The 17,575-nt window shown below is 41.0% G+C and overlaps 2 protein-coding genes across 4 annotated transcripts; one reads left to right on the top strand and one right to left on the bottom strand.

Annotated features, from left to right (window-relative positions):
• The first annotated feature begins 53 nt into the window (after positions 1–53).
• Positions 54–12,375, top strand: adnp2b (ADNP homeobox 2b). 2 transcript variants are annotated; one of them, XM_085262982.1, is made up of 5 exons: positions 54–391; positions 722–788; positions 1,200–1,322; positions 8,389–8,493; positions 8,611–12,375. In XM_085262982.1, the coding sequence occupies exons 3-5, from the start codon at positions 1,215–1,217 to the stop codon at positions 11,380–11,382; spliced, it is 2,985 nt and encodes a 994-aa protein (XP_085119108.1). In that variant the 5' UTR covers positions 54–391; positions 722–788; positions 1,200–1,214; the 3' UTR covers positions 11,383–12,375. The 2 variants fall into 2 exon arrangements, with proteins under 2 accessions (XP_085119108.1, XP_085119107.1); XM_085262981.1 differs by lacking the exon at positions 722–788.
• A 265-nt stretch (positions 12,376–12,640) lies between these two features.
• ggcta (gamma-glutamylcyclotransferase a) lies at positions 12,641–16,700 on the bottom strand. Of its 2 annotated transcripts, XM_085262985.1 has the most exons (5): positions 16,454–16,700; positions 14,528–14,673; positions 14,294–14,426; positions 13,078–13,247; positions 12,641–12,981 (listed from the first exon to the last, which is right to left on the bottom strand). In XM_085262985.1, the coding sequence occupies exons 1-4, from the start codon at positions 16,571–16,573 to the stop codon at positions 13,092–13,094; spliced, it is 555 nt and encodes a 184-aa protein (XP_085119111.1). In that variant the 5' UTR covers positions 16,574–16,700; the 3' UTR covers positions 12,641–12,981; positions 13,078–13,091. The 2 variants fall into 2 exon arrangements, with proteins under 2 accessions (XP_085119111.1, XP_085119110.1); XM_085262984.1 differs by having other exon boundaries at positions 12,641–13,247.
• Positions 16,701–17,575: the final 875 nt, after the last annotated feature.

Genomic DNA, 17,575 nt, shown 5'->3' with positions numbered 1-17,575 from the left:
AAAGTTATTCGGGTTTTAGCAGGCGAGCGCTCCCATTGGTCAGTTTGTGCTGTATGCAAATGAGGCAGCTACGTCAGATCCTGAACTTAAGCGCCATTTTTTCCTCAATAGGGGGGAAGAAAGGGACAAAAGCTGGACCAAAAAAGAAAAAAGATAACTTGTCTCCGGAGTGGTTTCGCAAACATCACGTTTCATATTTAAGCAGGGTGTTCGTAGAGCGGTGTGCACGGACAGCGAATGCCGCTCGGGGGAGCGTCTGCGCGCAGCACCGCCAGTAGACGCAGCTCACTGACACACACAGTTGCGGGCCGGTGGAAGTGGGAAAACCCTTAGCTCTGTCGGTGGTGGCACAGCGACAACTAACGTTAATCTACGCTGAAAATTGGACGAGGTAAATATGTGCGAGGAGGCTGTGGGCATCCTCGTGTAGGCGGATGCGCCCTCGCCGTCTTAGTCACCGGCTTGTTGTCAGCGTGCCTCCCCGGGCTTTTTTAGGACTTCAGTACGGCCAGCAGACACATTGTAGTGTTAGCATGGATGGCATGTGTGAGGGGGACAGGCTTTTAGTTTACAGGTGATCTAAATCTCGCACTTTTAACTGACTGAAAATAACTTTTTTTGTAGTGCTCACTGGCGAACGGCTGGTGTTTTTGCACAGATGCTGAGAGTGATATCAGCTGATGCACACTAACTGTTACGGCTTTTATTTGTGTTACCACAGAGCCTGTGCAGACATTATACCCATATTCAGCCATGCTGTGATTCTCATCAATCAGTACTAAATACAGGCAGGTTGTCACTATGCTGCAGTGGATTATTTAACTACATCATTATTACCCCGTCCGTTATTCCATCTTCATTTACTGTTTATGTGTTTTATTTATTGGCATAATAGGGTTATAAATTATTGATGTAATACTGCATACATTACCTGACCTCAGCTAACCTTTGTTATTCTGCCCAGTGTGTGCCATGTTCACCTTTTCACCATACTATTCACTTGTTTTGGGGCTACAGAAAATATTTTTACTAATTTAATGATGCTACAATTAAAAAACAATGGTAATTTTGTAGGCTGAGAAATATGATGTATGTTTGCACTATAAATGCAATAAAAGCATATTTTGATAATTATTTTATAATTAATAGAAGAGCGCGAATGCTTTGTAACCAGTTGAAAACTTATTTTCCTTTATAAGGGCTTGTGAGGAATCATGTATCAGGTCCCAGTTGGAAATATCGAAAAGATCCGCAAAGCGAGGAAGGCAGTGAAGAGCATCTTGAGTGAGATCGGCCTGGAAGACTGTCAGAACCTGCTGAAGGTAGGTTTCTGTCGTGGAGAATAATCTGACAGATCTCTGGGCTTGAGTGTTGTTTACTCTGTTGTGCTCTAGTAACAGCAACTCAAGTAGAAAGAAAGCAGAACATGCTGATTTTCAGAAATGCGTTAGCCCATGTTTGTTTGAAAATAACATAAAAGCATAACATACCTAATTAGTTTAATTGGTGACCGTTCAGCAACATGGCTGGGTATAAGAAGAAGTCTCTTCAAAAAGAATAGTGGCCCTCAGTGTAAAAACCGCAGCATTTGGGTGTTTTCATCATCTACATTGTCGTAAAAATGTGGCGTCTTAAGGGTTTTGCGCTGGTTGTGGCTGCTGTGTGAAGCTGGTCACCTCTGAATGTTGAGAGCTGAATCTTGCATTTTTCTGTTGTCGATATTTTAATGGAAGTTAAGGTGGAGTGTTGGTGGGACAGGCTCTGTTGTTGCTCATTACATGACACACACACAGGACACACACACAGGACACAAACTGATAATAAACAGTAGTTTGTGCACAGAGATTGGTGCACACAGCTGTCAAATTCCGCTTTCACATATTTTGTTTATTTTCATTCTCTGTCAGTGATGGATAATACTTACATAATATACTGACGTCTCTGAAACAATACAGCTGTTAAAGTCGAGTAGATCTACGATGTGTCTGAATCTCAGTCTTATGTTGTCCTGATGTCTCTGAACTAGGGCTGCCACGATTAGTCGACTAGTCACGATTACGTCGACTATCAAAATCGTAGACGACTGATTTAATAGTCGACGCGTCGTTTGAAGCTTTGTAAGATCCCAAAAGCAGGAATAAGTAGCAGGATTTAAGAGTGTAATAACGGACTGAAACAGAAGATGGCAGCACTGCATGTACAAGGATGCCAGCTGCCGTTAAACCCCGAAGAAGAAGAAACTGTGTCCCAGAATTCATAGCGCGGCCCAGCGCAGTTGTCAACAATGGCGGCAGCTAGTTAGTTTTAATATTACTCTTATTATTCTTTCTGGGTCACAAAATAAACGTTTAACATATTTTCAGGCGAGAATGTAGCTGTGTAAACCTCAAATATCTGCTCAGTTTATCAAGACACCACATATTTTCAAAAGCGCTCCGACGTTTTCGGAGGCGTCTGTTACCCACTAGCTCGATAGCTAGCCGGGGGCCATGAGAGCACCGGACTCCCGGCAGATCGTTTTCAAACCCACCGCCCTACTCAGGTTAAACATATACAAGTCACTTAGATAACTTAAAAATGTTATTGTTTGGCTTTTTTCAGTATTTTATTTGTTCCTGAGTAAATCGGCTGAGTTTATTAAACTCCACCGAAACAATCTGCACATTTAATTAGAATTCAATTAACTATCATCTTGTCTTTATTTTTAGTTAGCACAGACCTTAAACACTTAAAGCTGTAAGCTAATGATAGTTATATAAGAGCAGATGCTGCTGGTGCAATAAGCTGTATTTTTACGTTCAATGGATGATGATCTGATTAGTCGACTAATCGCAAAAATAATCGGTGACTAGTCGACTATCAAAATAATCGTTTGTGGCAGCCCTACTCTGAACTAGGGCTGCCACAAACGATTATTTTGATAGTCGACTAGTCACCGATTATTTTTGCGATTAGTCGACTAATCAGATCATCATCCACTGGACGTAAAACGGATGCTTATTGCACCAGCATGCATCTGCTCTTATATAACTATCATTAGCCTACAGCTTTAAGTGTTTAAGGTATGTGCTAACTAAAAATAAGATGGTAGTTTATTAAATTTTAATGAATTGTGCAGATTGTTTTGGTGAAGTTTAATAAACTCAGCCGATTTACTCAGGAACAAATAAAATACTGAAAAAAGCCAAAGAATAATATTTTTAAGTTATCTAAGTGACTCATATATGTTTAACCTGAGTAGCGAAAGACGGCGGTGGGTTTGAAAACGATTTGCCGGGAGTCCGGTGTTCTCACTGGCTCTAGTGATCCTTGTCCCCGGCTCGCTATCGAGCTAGTGGGTAACAGACGTCTCCGAAAACGTCGGAGCGCTTTTGAAAATATGTGGTGTCTTGATAAACTGAGCAGATATTTGAGGTTTACACAGCTACATTCTCGCCTGAAAACACGTCAAACGTTTATTTTGTGACCCAGAAAGAATAATAAGAGTAATATTAAAACTAACTAGCTGCCGCCATTGTTGGAAACTGAGCTGGGCTGTGCTATGAATTCTGGGACACAGCTTCTTCTTCTTCTTCGGGGTTTAACGGCGGCTGGCATCCTTGTAGATGCAGTGCTGCCATCTTCTGTTTCAGTCCGTTATTACACTCTTAAATCCTACTACTTATTCCTGTGTCTTTTGGGATCTTACAAAGCTTCAAACGACGTGTCGACTATTAAATCAGTCGTCGACGATTTTGATAGTCGACGTAATCGTGACTAGTCGACTAATCGTGGCAGCCCTACTCTGAACGTGACTTGGGATTTTTCAGACCAAAAGAAGTCTAAGCATCTGCCTACTGCTGATTGTGTGTCATAGCACCTCCTTCACTTGTTATAAATTCTTGCAGCATCACATCAGCAGAGTTTGTGAGAGTTTCTTTAAACTGAGACTGATGTGCACATTTTTACGTGTGATACAGCTTCGATAAACAATGATTTGTGGGTTTAATCAGACATCAGATTTGCAGCTAGTTTGGCGAGCATGCGTAGTTCGTGCATTTCAATGTAAATTCAGTGAGGTTATAGAAAACGGCCAGGTGTGCAGTCATCCACTCGGACCCTCACACTAAATTTACATCATTGGGACCCGAGCGGACTTACAGTTGCAGAAAATATAGTCCCAGCTTTAGCTAGTACGCCCAGCTTGTTGTCTCGAATGTGCCCACATTGGTATTGCAGTTCTACTTTGGAAAATCTGAATGTACCATATTCAAGTCTGTATACTTCACAAAAATGTGCAGAAAACCAACATGTTTGCAAGTGATCAAGAATATGAACAGTTGTTATTTTGTTTCCAGTGTTGTGGAAATTTGTCTGAATTAATAATATGTTAAAATATAGATTTATCAATGACAGAGCATCACTTTAGTGGGGACACGTACGTTACAGCTATAGTTTCATATCCTCTTCACATAAGGAAGTACTGTCAACACGCAACTAGGCTGACCTTGTTGCTTATCAGAGAGCCAAAACAAACAGCAGACAGTACAGAAGGTTTGGGTTACAGCATTTTTCAGAGAAGTTCTTGCTTATTTCACTAAGATGATGCCAACCTACATTAGGTATATATTCCAACAGCATGACTCTGCAGTATGAGTTCAGGAGCTAAAATGGCCTGCCTGCGCTCCAGAAATGTCACCCACTGCAGAGATCTTGTACTCGTCGTTGAAAAAGAGGTGGTAATATTGCATCAAGCAAGAATGAGGAAAATATGAAGCTGTTTGCCTCCTAAGTTCTCACATGTTTACAGGGTGTTGTTTAGTCCCAACTTCTCAAAATATTTTGCAAATGGGGTTTTTAATCCCAAACACTCATCCCATTCTGCTGCATCCACACAAACTCATCACTGATTCTGCTTTACAGCTTTACACTGTAAAGTAGGGCTGGGCCATGTTATACCGTTCACGGTAATACCGGTATAATGTTAGGCAACGATAGGAAAATGAAATATCGCGATAGAATATGAGTAAACGCGCATGCGCAGTGCCTTTGTGTTCATGCGCACATGGCCGATTGTTGAGTGAAACAGATGAACCAGAATTGGTTTGTAAAAATGGTGCAACTTCAGTGATGTGGAACTGGTTTGGTGTTTGTCCGTCAGATACACGACAAAGCACATTTTTTTTTACAGAACATGCAAGCGGCCGTCGTTATTGTCGTATTTGTCGGACTAAGATGCTCTTAAATCTGGGAGTAATCTGGGTCCTAAACTCCGTATTCTTCAGGTCAAACGAACACTGCAGCATCACTAAGAGTTAAAAACTGTCTAAATTCTTTCATCTTTAATAAAACGATCAGCATTGCTGCTTTACCAGGTGTAACTATGAAGTTTAACTTCCAGGCATCCATGAAAACAAAAGTTATTACATTTAACGGAGTTAGAAGTTAGCAGGAAGCTAGCGGAAGTTAGCTCGCTAGTTTCGCTAGTTACCTAAGCATGATATTGCATGTTCTGACTGAGAGATTTCTGAAAAAAATCAAACGTACAGCTCTGCTATCACTTCCAACATAAATGAAGACAGGAAACTAAACAGCAGTGACGTTTGTAGGGTTACTGAAGTTGGGCTAGCTGGTATATAATGATGTGCTATGTGACCGCTAGCGACAAAGCTATGTTAGCATAACATAAACAGTGAAGCTGGAGGACGAACACTAACACTTTTCCACTTATAAAAGTTAACGTTAAAGTTCCTGATAGTTAGAGACAAATGCAATCGCATGGTAGGATGCTGTAAACGGACCAAACTTCAGTCAGGAGAACAACTGAGATAATCCATCCACAATACAAGGTTAGTCATTAATATACTGCAACGACATGGGAATAGAGCAGCTGCCAGAGAATTCAACATTAATGAATCAATGGTACAGAAGTGGAGGAAGCAAGAAGAATGAGTTTAATAAAGTTTGATTTATCTGACTGCTTTGTTTCGCTTAATGTCCCTTATAATCCCGTGCACCTTATGGTCCGAAAAATACGTACTGCACACTGCAGTTTAATGTTGCAAAGCACCTCTTTTTAACCATATAACCATATTATACGTGGTTATGCTCATGATATGTCAGCCCATTTCTACTGGAAATGCCTTTTGGTTAAACTTTCAGCAAGGAATTTGCATTTGCACTGTTACATTTTTCTAAAGCTTTAATGTACATAAAAACCAGTTTCCTGTTTAAGTGAAAATAAATGGAAGGTTGTCTTTTTGCGCTAGTAATGTTGTGGAGTTGTATTTTGTCTCGCATCAATTATATCGTCAATTATATCGTTATCGCAAATTTTCAAATATATATCGTGATAAATATTTTTGGCCATATCGCCCTGCTCTACTGTAAAGTGCAAATGGATCCAATCATCATGATCTCACATTTACATAAGAGTAGCACTCACAGGGAGACTGTATGATGCTTTGTTAAATACTAAACAAGTTGGGCATTTTTCACTGACTAGGCTAGACAGTTAAAAATCAAGATACTGTATTAACTATTAATTGCATCCATTATTGCAGTAACAGTTTACAAAACTAGCTTCAGCTGCTCCCTTGACACAAGGAATCACTTGTAGCTCAGTAGCTCTGCTTGTCTCTGCTCTGACGATGCAATGCACTGCAACTTTATAAAAAAAACAGCAAATGGGGAAAAAACTGCAAAAGCACAAAAAATAGAACGGGATTAGATAAAACAAAATCTCAAAAAACACAAAAGAAGTGCTTTACTTTGACAGAGCATCTACGGAAGTGAAAAGGTGCAGGTAATGTGTGTTTTAATTGGATGATTCATATAATCATGTTTGCTATTAGCCGTTTACTGGTGGTGCCTGGGCGTGACACGGTGGGACCACCTCATGAACATTAACATCCGAAAGCGGCTGGGCATCGCACCAATCACGGAGAAGAGCAAGTAGCACGACTGCGATGGTATGGACGCGTGGTCAGAAGTGACAAAAACTTGTTGACAAGAACAGTACTAAGACTCAGCGACCAAGGGGCAGACCAAAAAGGTGATGGATGGACCGAATTAAAGACTATGTGAAGAAGATGGAGGTGGCTTTGCAGAAAAGCGGACCTCGCAGAGCGGGAATAATGCTAGGAGGAAGAAAAAGAAGCTATTAGCCGTTTACTGTTAGCTTGCCAAGTCTGCAGCTTTTCCATCTTTATTTTTTTTTTGGCTCCACAGAAACACTTCTGTTATGTTTTGTGTTCTTTTGCAGCGTTTTTTCTATTTGCTGGGTTTTTGTTTTTTTTGTTTGTTTTTTTTTTAAGTTGCAGTGTGTTTGGCACCTCAGGGCCACCGTATTTTCTGACACAAACTCTGATATAATTTTTGGTTCCTGGTGTAATTCTATAAATTAGGTTTTAACTATTAAAAAGTAATGACAGCTGCTTTAGGACAGAGAAGCTCTTAAAGAGTTTTTAGGCCTCAGAAACTGCTGCAGCTGGTGGCAGTGGCCTGGCTGGAGGTGTCATGTTTTCAGGTTTCCGTCTGCCCATCGGTCCTATTCTTGTGAACACGATACCTCAGACATGTCTTGAGGGAACTGCCTCTAAAATGACTTGAAAGGATTCGCTTGAACTCGAGAACAAACTTTGTAAAAAAAGGTCTTTGAGGATGCAAATGAGCATGATTGGTCTGCTTGTAGATGAGGAAAAAGAGTTTGAGTTTTAACCTTAAAACCAAATCCGTTAATTTTGGTGTTTTTTTTTAGCAATTTGATGAGTAAAATATTTAAGTAATAAAAGCCTGCTTTAAAAAATTTTAAAAAGTCAGTTGAAAAAATATTTATATGACCGTTCTTGTGGTTTTCCACTGGAGGGAAGGCCAAAACCCTCTCAGTGAGAGGCCCTGAACCTACATTTCCCACTTCAGATGCTCAGTTTGTGACAATGATCTTTATCACCTTAAAACCTCGAGTGACTGTAAAGATTGTCTTTGTTGCTGGGAGGAAGATGTGTAGAACATGAGGCTTACAATCTGTCATAGCTGTGTTCTGTCTGCTTTATTTTTATTTATTTATTTATTTATTTTTTAAATAAATACAGTTAAATTTCTTTAAAGTCTGTATTACTTTGTTTTACATGAGATGCAGGCTGAAGTGAAGGGTTGGTGGTTGGGGACACCATATCTAGGTTATTCTGTTGTTGTCATGGCAACAGGTGGGGTTGGGTGATGTGATGTGGCCTGATAACTGTCAAGAGATGTCTGTGGTGTTGGGTAAGTGAGCAGGGTAATAATGAATTGGCATAAGTGCATTAGACTGAATTAACCTTCGCTAAACACAGCTGTAAATGGAAGTTGATAAGTTGGAGTTTCACACAGTGTTTTTACTTTTATTTGAAATATGTGTGTTCTGTGCAGGAAATAAATGAAAACTCTGAGAAAAACTCGGATGAAGATGATGCTTTTCAGGAAACTGAGTGGATGGATTTTGCGGAAGGATACTACAGCAGAATGCAAAAGAAGGTAAACCTGATATTTAAAAAAAAAAAAAAAAAATTTTCTCATGCTGTGGATTCTTTAAAAGCACTTTTTTTTTTTTTGCCTCCTCTTACGCTTTCATTGTCTTTTCTCCGTCCTCAGTGGCCGTATCGGTCTCGATCTCTGTGCTGCAGCCTGTGCAAGTACTCTTCACAAAACATCTACAACTTCAGGAGCCATGTCTCCCGCTGCCACGGTTACGTCCAGTCCTTCTGTGCGCTGACACCCTGCTCACAGTGCGTCTTCATCGGCCACCCCAAGGTTGTGAAGAAGCACATGCTGTTCTTCCACGCCAAACTCCCTGTGTCAAACACCCAGATACCGCTGCAGAGGGAAACATCTTTACCCACCCATCGTGGAAACGAGAGGTATCAGTGTCGAAGATGTGCGTTTCCCACATCTTCTATCTTTGCAATGAAGAAGCACATTATTCTGAAGCACATGGAGAGTTTGGCAGAGCAGTACATCGGTTACAGGTTGCACCTTCAGGGGAATTCATCTGTCAAAGTGTATTGCTGCAAGATGTGCAAGGTGAACACTGGAACTCTAGACCAAATGTTGCATCACATGCTCATCGAGCCATCACATTATACAGTAAGCACACAAGTGCAGGTTCTGATTTATGAGAATAAGAACTACATTGTTAAACCGACTCCTAATGGGAATGGTGTGTTTGTGACATTCCCAAGTATTGCTCCCAAACCACAGCAACCTCAAATGCTCAATAGTAAATCTTTGGTCTTGCCAAGTAACGGCCAACCTGCTGGGACTGTAGTGACATTACAGCAAGTACAAGGGACTGCAAACAGTACCACTCTGATCTGTGGCCCTGGAACAAACCAAGCTTTCCTGCCACCTCAGGCCTCAGCGCTAGTGCAGCTAGCTAGTGCTGAGGCTAAAGGTTTGCTTCAGCCCGGTGCCACGATAGCCCTCCGAAGTGCTTTGCCCCAAGGACCGCCTATGGTCCACCTTCCCACAGTTTCGAATCTTGCTCTAAAACAGGCGCCAGTGACCTTAACTCCCGCTTCAGCGCCTCCTTCAGCTCCTGCTCCTGCACAACAGACCCCACAAGCGCAGCAGATCCTCCTTCAGTCGGGACTGCAGGCGAACGTAGCAGCTGGACCTGGGACTGTACCCAAGCCTGCTGCAGTTACACACAGTTTAGCAACAAACCAAATCGGCCTACAAGGTACTATGTTGACTTCACAGTCTCTGCTGAGTCACCTGATCCCGACTGGCAACAAGGTGAACGGAATGCCCACGTACACTTTTGCTCCCCTGCAAGTAGCAGTGCCAGTCTCTCACAGCACAAGTACTGCCCTCAAGTCAGTTGAACAAATAAATTCCACGCCACAAACTAAGAAATGGATAACCTGTCCCCTCTGCAATGAACTCTTCCCTTCCAATGTCTTTGACATGCACACCGAGGTCGCCCACCAGACAAAATCTTCCTCGTCCAAGTCAGAAAGTGTAGCTGCGCGAGCTGCATTCCTGAAAAAAATGCCTGACAAAACTGTGAAATGTCTAACCTGCAAAATTCTACTATCAGAAAAGAGCGTCTTCCAGCACCTGCTGCATGGCTTGAATTGCTTGTACTGCTCAGCCTTGTTCTTCTCAATCAAACAGCTCATCGAACATGTAAAGCAGCACAATCCTACAAGCAAGGCATACTGTGATTTCCTGAGGCAGAAGTACAGAGTCTACTCAAAGGGTGCTGGAGGGATCCTGTTCCCTTATTTTGACGTTCACACCTCTGCGCCAAGAGAGATCCTTGGTGACGCAGAGGTCAAGCTCGCCTTGGTCACAAGTTCCCTAGATCTGATTTTCTTTAAGTTGCAGCCCAGCAACCACCCGGAAATCTGCTCCGTACCCGTCAAAGTCAACAGCTCCTACTGTCCCTTTTGTGATGAAAAGTTTCAGCAGGAGTCAGACTACTTGCAGCACCTGAAACAGAAGCACTTTGTAGCACCCACTATCCACGCTATTCTCAAGACGGAGGCTTTCAAGTGCATATACTGCAACGGCGTGTACACAGGAAAGGTCACCCAGCAGGCTGTGATGCTCCACATTCAGCGATGTCGTTGTTCACCCAAGCCACAACAACCACCCACACCTGCTGCAGCACCCCAGCCGCCACCAAAACCAGCTCAGCAGGTCAATCAGGCTTCCGGTCTCTACTTCCTTCAAGTACCACAAGGGCTGACTATGAAACAGACATTGACTCCAGCTCGCATGACTCCAGCTCGTGTGGCTCCAGCTCGGGTTGCTCCAGCTCGCTTGATTCCTATCGTGCGCCCCACAGAGCCTCCGGAAACCGAAGCAGAGCTGCAGTCGAAGAGGAGACTGGAAGCTGCGTGGCGGGAGGTCCTCGAGGCCAACAAACGAGAGCGAGAACACAGGGCAGCCATGCGCAAGAAGCGAGAGCAGGAGAAGTTGTTGCCTCCGCCAGAGCCCGAAGTTCAGAGCGACACGGCGGTCAAGCTGCTGCTGGATCCCACCCCAACGGAGCGCCGCTGCAGCGAGGAGCGTAGAGACTTCATATCCAAATACTTCAACGTGAACCCGTACGCGACCAAAGCAGAGACCGAAGAGCTGTGCAAGAGGCTGTCTCTTACCAAGGCGGAGCTGGCGGCGCTCTTCAGCAAGAAACGCAGCAAGTGCATGAAGAGTCTCAAGAGGAACACTGCAGGCATCCTCCTCGGCTTCAACATGGCCGAACTGAGCAAACTCAAGCACAACCTGGTCATCCCGGAGCAGCAGCCTGCCGAATCAGCAGCTGACACGACAGAGGAGATGGAAAGCGGCGAAGACGCACCAGAACCGATGGACGAAAGTGGAAATGAAAAAGTCACAGGTGGGGAGCAGATGGAATGAGCTCAGAAGTGCGTGAAAGTGGAACCTGAAAAAGTGCAAAAAAATAAATAAAAATAAAATAATGCATTTAAAAGAAGAAAATAAGCTCATTAATAATGACCACGTTTGTGTTAACAGTCATCTGAGAGGTTGATCAAGCATTGTAAATGAATGATGTATAATCTTACATAGAAGCTTACCTGTAACAGAGGGTGGTTTATTAATGTAGCCTTCATTATTAGTGCTTCGTTTGACTTCAGTACTTCGTCAGTGGTCCATATTTTTCCACAGAAATGCAAAGCCTTGTGGGAAAGCAGGTCCAAGTGTATTGTCTGATACATTGCATTTAGCTAGATACGATATCTCTTTCCACAATGGTTTCGACTTAAGTGCTTCTGCCTCTTTTTGCTGCTTTTTGCAATCATTATTTTTGTTCATTTGAATTTGGTGCACACCGCAACACAAACAAGCTGATCAAACCAAGTTTTCCCTTTCCATGTTTGTTTGTTTGTTTGTTTGTTTTAACCGGTTCTCACCTTTGCCTTTTGATTTCTGCCACTGGATCTTTTAAGATTACTCACTCCACTTGTCCCTCAACATTTATACAGTTTAAGGAGATTACTATCTTTTTTATTTTCAATTTTTTTTCTCGCCCAGCTCACCAGCTCATGTGGACCTACTGAGATGAATGCTCATCTCACAGTGTGGAAGTTAATCTTTTAAAGAATGTATAAGTGTTTTGAGTTCTGAACTTGCTGTTGGCCATGTTCCCCGCATGAGCCTTTGTTTTACTTTCAGATTAGATTATAATTTGTGCCATTGTGAAGTCTGCGCATTTCCTCAGATTTGAGGAAATTGTTCGGGAGATTCAGCAGAACCTAGAACGTGTTATTGGGTGTTCCCCGCATCGGTTTTCTGTTTTGTTTTCTATATACTTGTATTTTCTATAAGTCCAAGAGTATAAATATATTGAAATATTGGGAGGCGTTAAAATAAATACACTGTCCAAAGCCACTGTGGTGTAAACAAAATAACATGGTTTCCTTTTACACGAATGGTCCATTTTTATTTTCATTTTGTAATAAAAATGTAATTTTTAATTAAGCTGTGTTAAAGCATCCCAAGGTATGTTTTTATTTTCCTTTTTTCCCCCCTGTGTGTAATTACAAACTGCAGGCCCCTCTTTCTTTTCCTTTTTTCACAGAAGTGAACAAACTGGTTTAAAGTCATAATACAGGCAGTGCATTATGTGTAATAAAAGGCGGACAAGTTTAGAGTCTTAAGGGTGTGTCATCAGTGTTTAATATACCCCAGAGGAACACTGTGGTAACAAGTGTCTGCGCTGCATATTTTTAGTCTTTGAAATGAAACACATTTTTCAACACAATCTATTTGCTCAGCGGTGATTAAGACGTGGTTTGTGCTGGGCTCAGCCAAACGTCTCGTTATTAAATTGCATGCATTATTAAGTTCTGTCCACACAGTGGTGCCACTTTCATAACAGAGTTATTTGTGAAACAAAAAACATTTTTCCCTGTCCTGTTAATTATATCTCAGTCTCAATCTTGTTATATAATGGTAATCATTTATAATCATGTTTGAGGTTAAAAGGTCCATAATCTGCAAAAAAAGAAAACAAAAAAGCGATAACTTCCTCACCACAGTTCCTCCACCAATTAGCTGCTTTATATCTCATTCTGGTGCATTTCTGCTCACTTTCATTTCCAAGTTCAGGAACCTGAATTTGAACTGTTTAATCTCAGGTTCGTGATCGTTGGGATTTGGTCCAGGATCGAGGGGCCGCTGTAGTTGTTGGTTTGAACGGCCTCCAGGCTCTTCTTGTACTCTACGGGGAGTCCGTGCTGCTCCGCGCCCAGACACACCACCTTACGTGAGGCACAGCGTGATGCATACATGAGCAGATATTATGTTAAATATTACGTTTTGTTTTTTGTTTTTTGTTTTAAAAAAAGAGAGATTTGTGTTGCAATGTACAGTAACACTCCCTGGCCACTTTATTAGGTACACATGTTCAGCTGCTAGTTAGTGCAATCTCTAATCGCCCACCAATCTCATGGAAGCAACTCTGTGCTTTTACAGATGTAGACATGGTTGAAGATCAGAACAGGAAATATAGGTGATTTAAGTGACTCTGAACGTGTCGTGTTGGTGACAGATGGTCTGCTGATCTGCGATTTTCCCACACAAGCATCTCTAGAGTTTACAGAGCATATTCTGCAAAAGAAGAAATTGAGACTCTCTGTGTGAAAATATCTTGTAGAGGTCAGAGGAGAATGAGGAAAATTAAACTTAATGAGTTGAACAACAGAAGGCTGGGAAAACTGTGGCTTGGTCTGATCAGTCTGGAGTTCTGCTGCAGTGTTCAGATGGTAGGATGAAAAATTAATGTAAACAACATGAAAGCATGGATCCATCCAGCCTTGTTTCAACAGTTCACGCTGGTACTAAGGGAGTGGGGGCTATTTTCTTTGCACACTTTGGCCTCTACTGAGCATTGTGTAATGCTACAGCCTACCTGAATATTGCTGCCTGAGTATGTCGCCTTTATAACCACACTGCAGCCATCTTCTGATGGCAGCTTCCAGTAGGATAAGACACCACGTCACAAAGCTCAAATCATGTCCACTCAAATGACATCCACAGTCACCAGATCTCAGTCCAGTAATGCACCTTTTGGATGTGCAGCTGACAAATGTGCAGCAACTGTGTGATGCTGTCCTGTCAATATAGAGTAAAATCTCTGATGAATGTTTCCAGCACCTTGTTGAATCTGTGCTATGAATAATTAAAGCAGCTCTGAAGAAAAAAAGGATGGTCCAACCTGGCGCTAGTAAGGTGTACCTAATAAAGTGGTGGGTGAGTGTATCTTATTGCATTGCATACTCTAAGAATCAGGGTGTTTTCCTTGCACCTGTTTGTATTGTGGCGAGGGAGGACAGGCGTGGAAGTTGTTCATCTGATACGTCCTGCAGAGCACGGTCCCGTTATCAGTCTCCACTGAGACCTCCAGTGGAGAGTATACACCAGCCTTCACTGCTTCCTGGCTAAAGAAGAACAAAAATTTAAAAAACAAAACAGTTGGTTAAAAGTACACAAATTAACTCAGAAATGGACCAATAGCTGCGTGTTCATGTGTGGCTCTCACTCATCAAGGCTTGAGAGGTGTTCGTTGTTCAAAGTCCAGATGACCCCCCACACTTCTGCGCCTGGATACGACTCAATGGTTGCCACGCCACCGTGCCAAGCATTGTCTATGTGTTCTTTCCACAGGCCAAAGTTCAGTTTGTAGTCCTATACACACACACACACACACACACACACACACACACACACACACAGAACAATGCCAGTCATTATGTGGAGATTTGCTACTTCTAATGCTCTTCATCTGAGTGGGAAACACTTTTCTTACCTTTAACATTATCTGCAGCTGGATACAAAGTAACAGCATTTCAACCAAGTCTCTTTGTTTTACTGTTATAATGTAAGAAGGGTGTTGTTTGTGATTTCAGCAGTGCCCCCCCCCCCCCTCCCGTGAGCTTGTTTTGCTGTTATACCAGAGTCAAACTGCAGTACACCCGAGTCCTGTTATTACAGCTGGCACATCAGAGGAGGTAGAGCAGCAACCTTTATTTGGCCAATCTAAGATGCTAATGCAGGAGGGGGCTGACTCAGTTGTTTTCCATATCCTTCATTCCTTCAAGACTTTTGAGAAATAATAAATTGTCATTTAAACCACTCGTTGACAAAGGAGGGTTGAAAATAACTAGTAAATATCTCCCTCTTGGTACAAACGTGGTTAATGTTTAAATTTGTTTTTGCTAGCTAATGATCTGACACAAACAGGGGAGGTGCAACTCTCAGATGAACTCAGCTTCATCGGCAACCAGTCAAATCAATTATATAAACCACATTTAAAATTTTGGTATGATTTACGATAACTGTACTGTTTAATTTTCCATATAAACAAAAAGGAAGAAGGACTGCTACTGTTTACAGCTAGTGTATATAGTTTTTGATTTTATTATGAGCTCATCAATTTCCTATAGTTTTGAATTTTCTAATTCATTTGAATTTTTATTCAGTTTATTAATATTATTTTTTATTAGTTTCAGTGTCAGTTTTAGTCCTCCAGCATATGAAGGGCATGTGCTGGATAAACAGAATAAAAACAACTTTTTCAAAGCAGTTGGCTCACAGTCTTGTTGACATCCGAAGTCTCATCGGGCAAGGTGTGAATATAGATTTTTAACAAACTACAAACTACTCAAACTAGGGATATTTTCCACTATGCTTTCTGTATTATTACTTATTATTATTTAGTTAGTTTTCCAAGTTAAGCTTAAGTTTATTAATTTTTTCTACTTTTTATTATTGCTGAGCCAAAAAGTGATTTCCAATGTTTCTTTGTCTTTATTACATGTAATATTTTTGCTTATGTTGATAAATGCCCTTATGACTCAGCATTATTGTACCTACTCTGCGTCCTACATTATAATCAATCTAGTTCTTTTTTATACACACATATACTACAATTATTGCAATTTCCGATTCCCTTGTGTCCATATCTCTTTAAAAAATAATGTAAAAAAGACAGATTAAATTGATAAATTGAGGCTATATTAACCTCACACTGGAAAAACACCTGATTGTACCTTCTACCTAATACTGATTTGATATCATTCGTGAAACATTTTGGACAGGTTATAGACGCACAAATCACTTTTTGGACGACACCTCTGGCTAAAATACCCGAGGTCCAGCTGCGTTCACGTTGCCAGGGAACGAAGGTGATGTCAAAATCACTACACTGTGAACTTGGAGGTGTTCGTATTAACCACTAGAACAGTTAAGACAGAGATTAATACGTTAACAATTTAACACACCGCACAACCAAGCTAAAAATATGTTTATATTTAATGCAACCAAACAAGCCGTTTCATGGTCCCCGAATCTCTCATAATATCTAAATGTCACAAACTCGATAGCACATCATTGCCAATAGGTGGTTTACAGAAGCAATAATAAAGACTAAATACAATAATAATAAAGCTGTTTTTATTGTACACACCTTCAGGCGACCGGTCTTATAAAATGTCGCCGACGGGTTAGCCAGCTGTAGCCTTTCTTTCAATAAGTTGCTTCCGAAGGCGAAATACAGGAAGAAACCAGCGGCTCCCGACATCTCCATCTTACTTCGTGTGGCTCGAGACCAAACGGGCACGAGGAACCTCTATGCTTCTTGCAACCAATGTTGGTGTGCCGGAGGTGTCGGTTGCACCTGCTTGCCCGGTGGACTCGCGCAGAGCGCGCAGAATACGTAATTACGTAATATATATTTTAAATTTAATCTCATTCCAAGTTTAACAATCTCATACATAAACTCTATATGCTTATGTTATATTATGAATGCATTATTATATTATTATATATTATTTATATTTTAGAGTCCTTTTATTACTTCCGGTTCAAGTAACCCCTCTCAGACACACAAACAACCACGCCACTATATTTAATGTTAATTAATTGCATTAATTATTTTATTAATAGGACATCGCCATGTTTGTGTAACCTCTTACGTACAATTAGGTGTCTGGAAAACCGGTTTATCCTGAAATGGGTCAAAAGTCAACTATTATCAAATTTATTTATTTATTTTCACAGAAATGTACAACAATTATGGCAATCTCTACAAAGATTCTATTTTCCCAACACGAAATAGTATCAGAACAGGCTGAATTCCAACATATAGAAGATAGATAATGAACAGGAAGTACAAACAACAACAAATAAATAAATAAATAAATAAAAACAGAATAAAAAAACAAAAAAAACAAATAAACAAAAAAACAAAAAACGTTATACCTTAGGGGATTTCTAGCAGATCTAGTTCAATAATCACATGATTCAGAACCAGAGCTTGTTGTCCATAAATTTAACAGATGAGAGGAAGAGGCAGAGTTCTTTGTGAAAAGTAAAAAAGGACGGCTTTATTTTCAGAAAACGACATTTGTGAATGAAGAATTTTCCCATAATAATTATTACATTTAGAACATTTTCAAGCTTCTTTTCTTTTCTTAGAGAACCAAAGATAATATCATTTTTAGAAAATTCAAGTAAGTTTGGAATCTTTGGAAAGAGCCAGTAGTGCACATCGTTCCACAGGGCTTTACAGAAAATACAATTATAAAAT

This window comes from Mchenga conophoros, linkage group LG22 (assembly GCF_057382185.1).
Source record: "Mchenga conophoros isolate Kocher_MC1m ecotype Shallow Benthic linkage group LG22, M_conophoros_male_GT1.1, whole genome shotgun sequence".
Taxonomy (NCBI): domain Eukaryota; kingdom Metazoa; phylum Chordata; class Actinopteri; order Cichliformes; family Cichlidae; genus Mchenga; species Mchenga conophoros.
The sequence above is the reverse complement of the archived record's forward strand: the minus strand, read 5'-3'. Positions and strand labels throughout refer to the sequence as shown.

Coding starts and splice junctions, on each gene's coding strand:
- adnp2b (XM_085262981.1), top strand. CDS start 1,215: ATGTATCAGGTCCCAGTTGGAAATATCGAAAAGATCCGCAAAGCGAGG. Junction 1,323..8,388: donor ACTGTCAGAACCTGCTGAAG/GTAGGTTTCTGT, acceptor TGTTCTGTGCAG/GAAATAAATGAAAACTCTGA. Junction 8,494..8,610: donor ACAGCAGAATGCAAAAGAAG/GTAAACCTGATA, acceptor CTCCGTCCTCAG/TGGCCGTATCGGTCTCGATC.
- ggcta (XM_085262984.1), bottom strand. CDS start 16,573: ATGGAGATGTCGGGAGCCGCTGGTTTCTTCCTGTATTTCGCCTTCGGA. Junction 14,674..16,453: donor ATAAGACCGGTCGCCTGAAG/GTGTGTACAATA, acceptor GTGTGTGTATAG/GACTACAAACTGAACTTTGG. Junction 14,427..14,527: donor CACCTCTCAAGCCTTGATGA/GTGAGAGCCACA, acceptor GTTCTTCTTTAG/CCAGGAAGCAGTGAAGGCTG.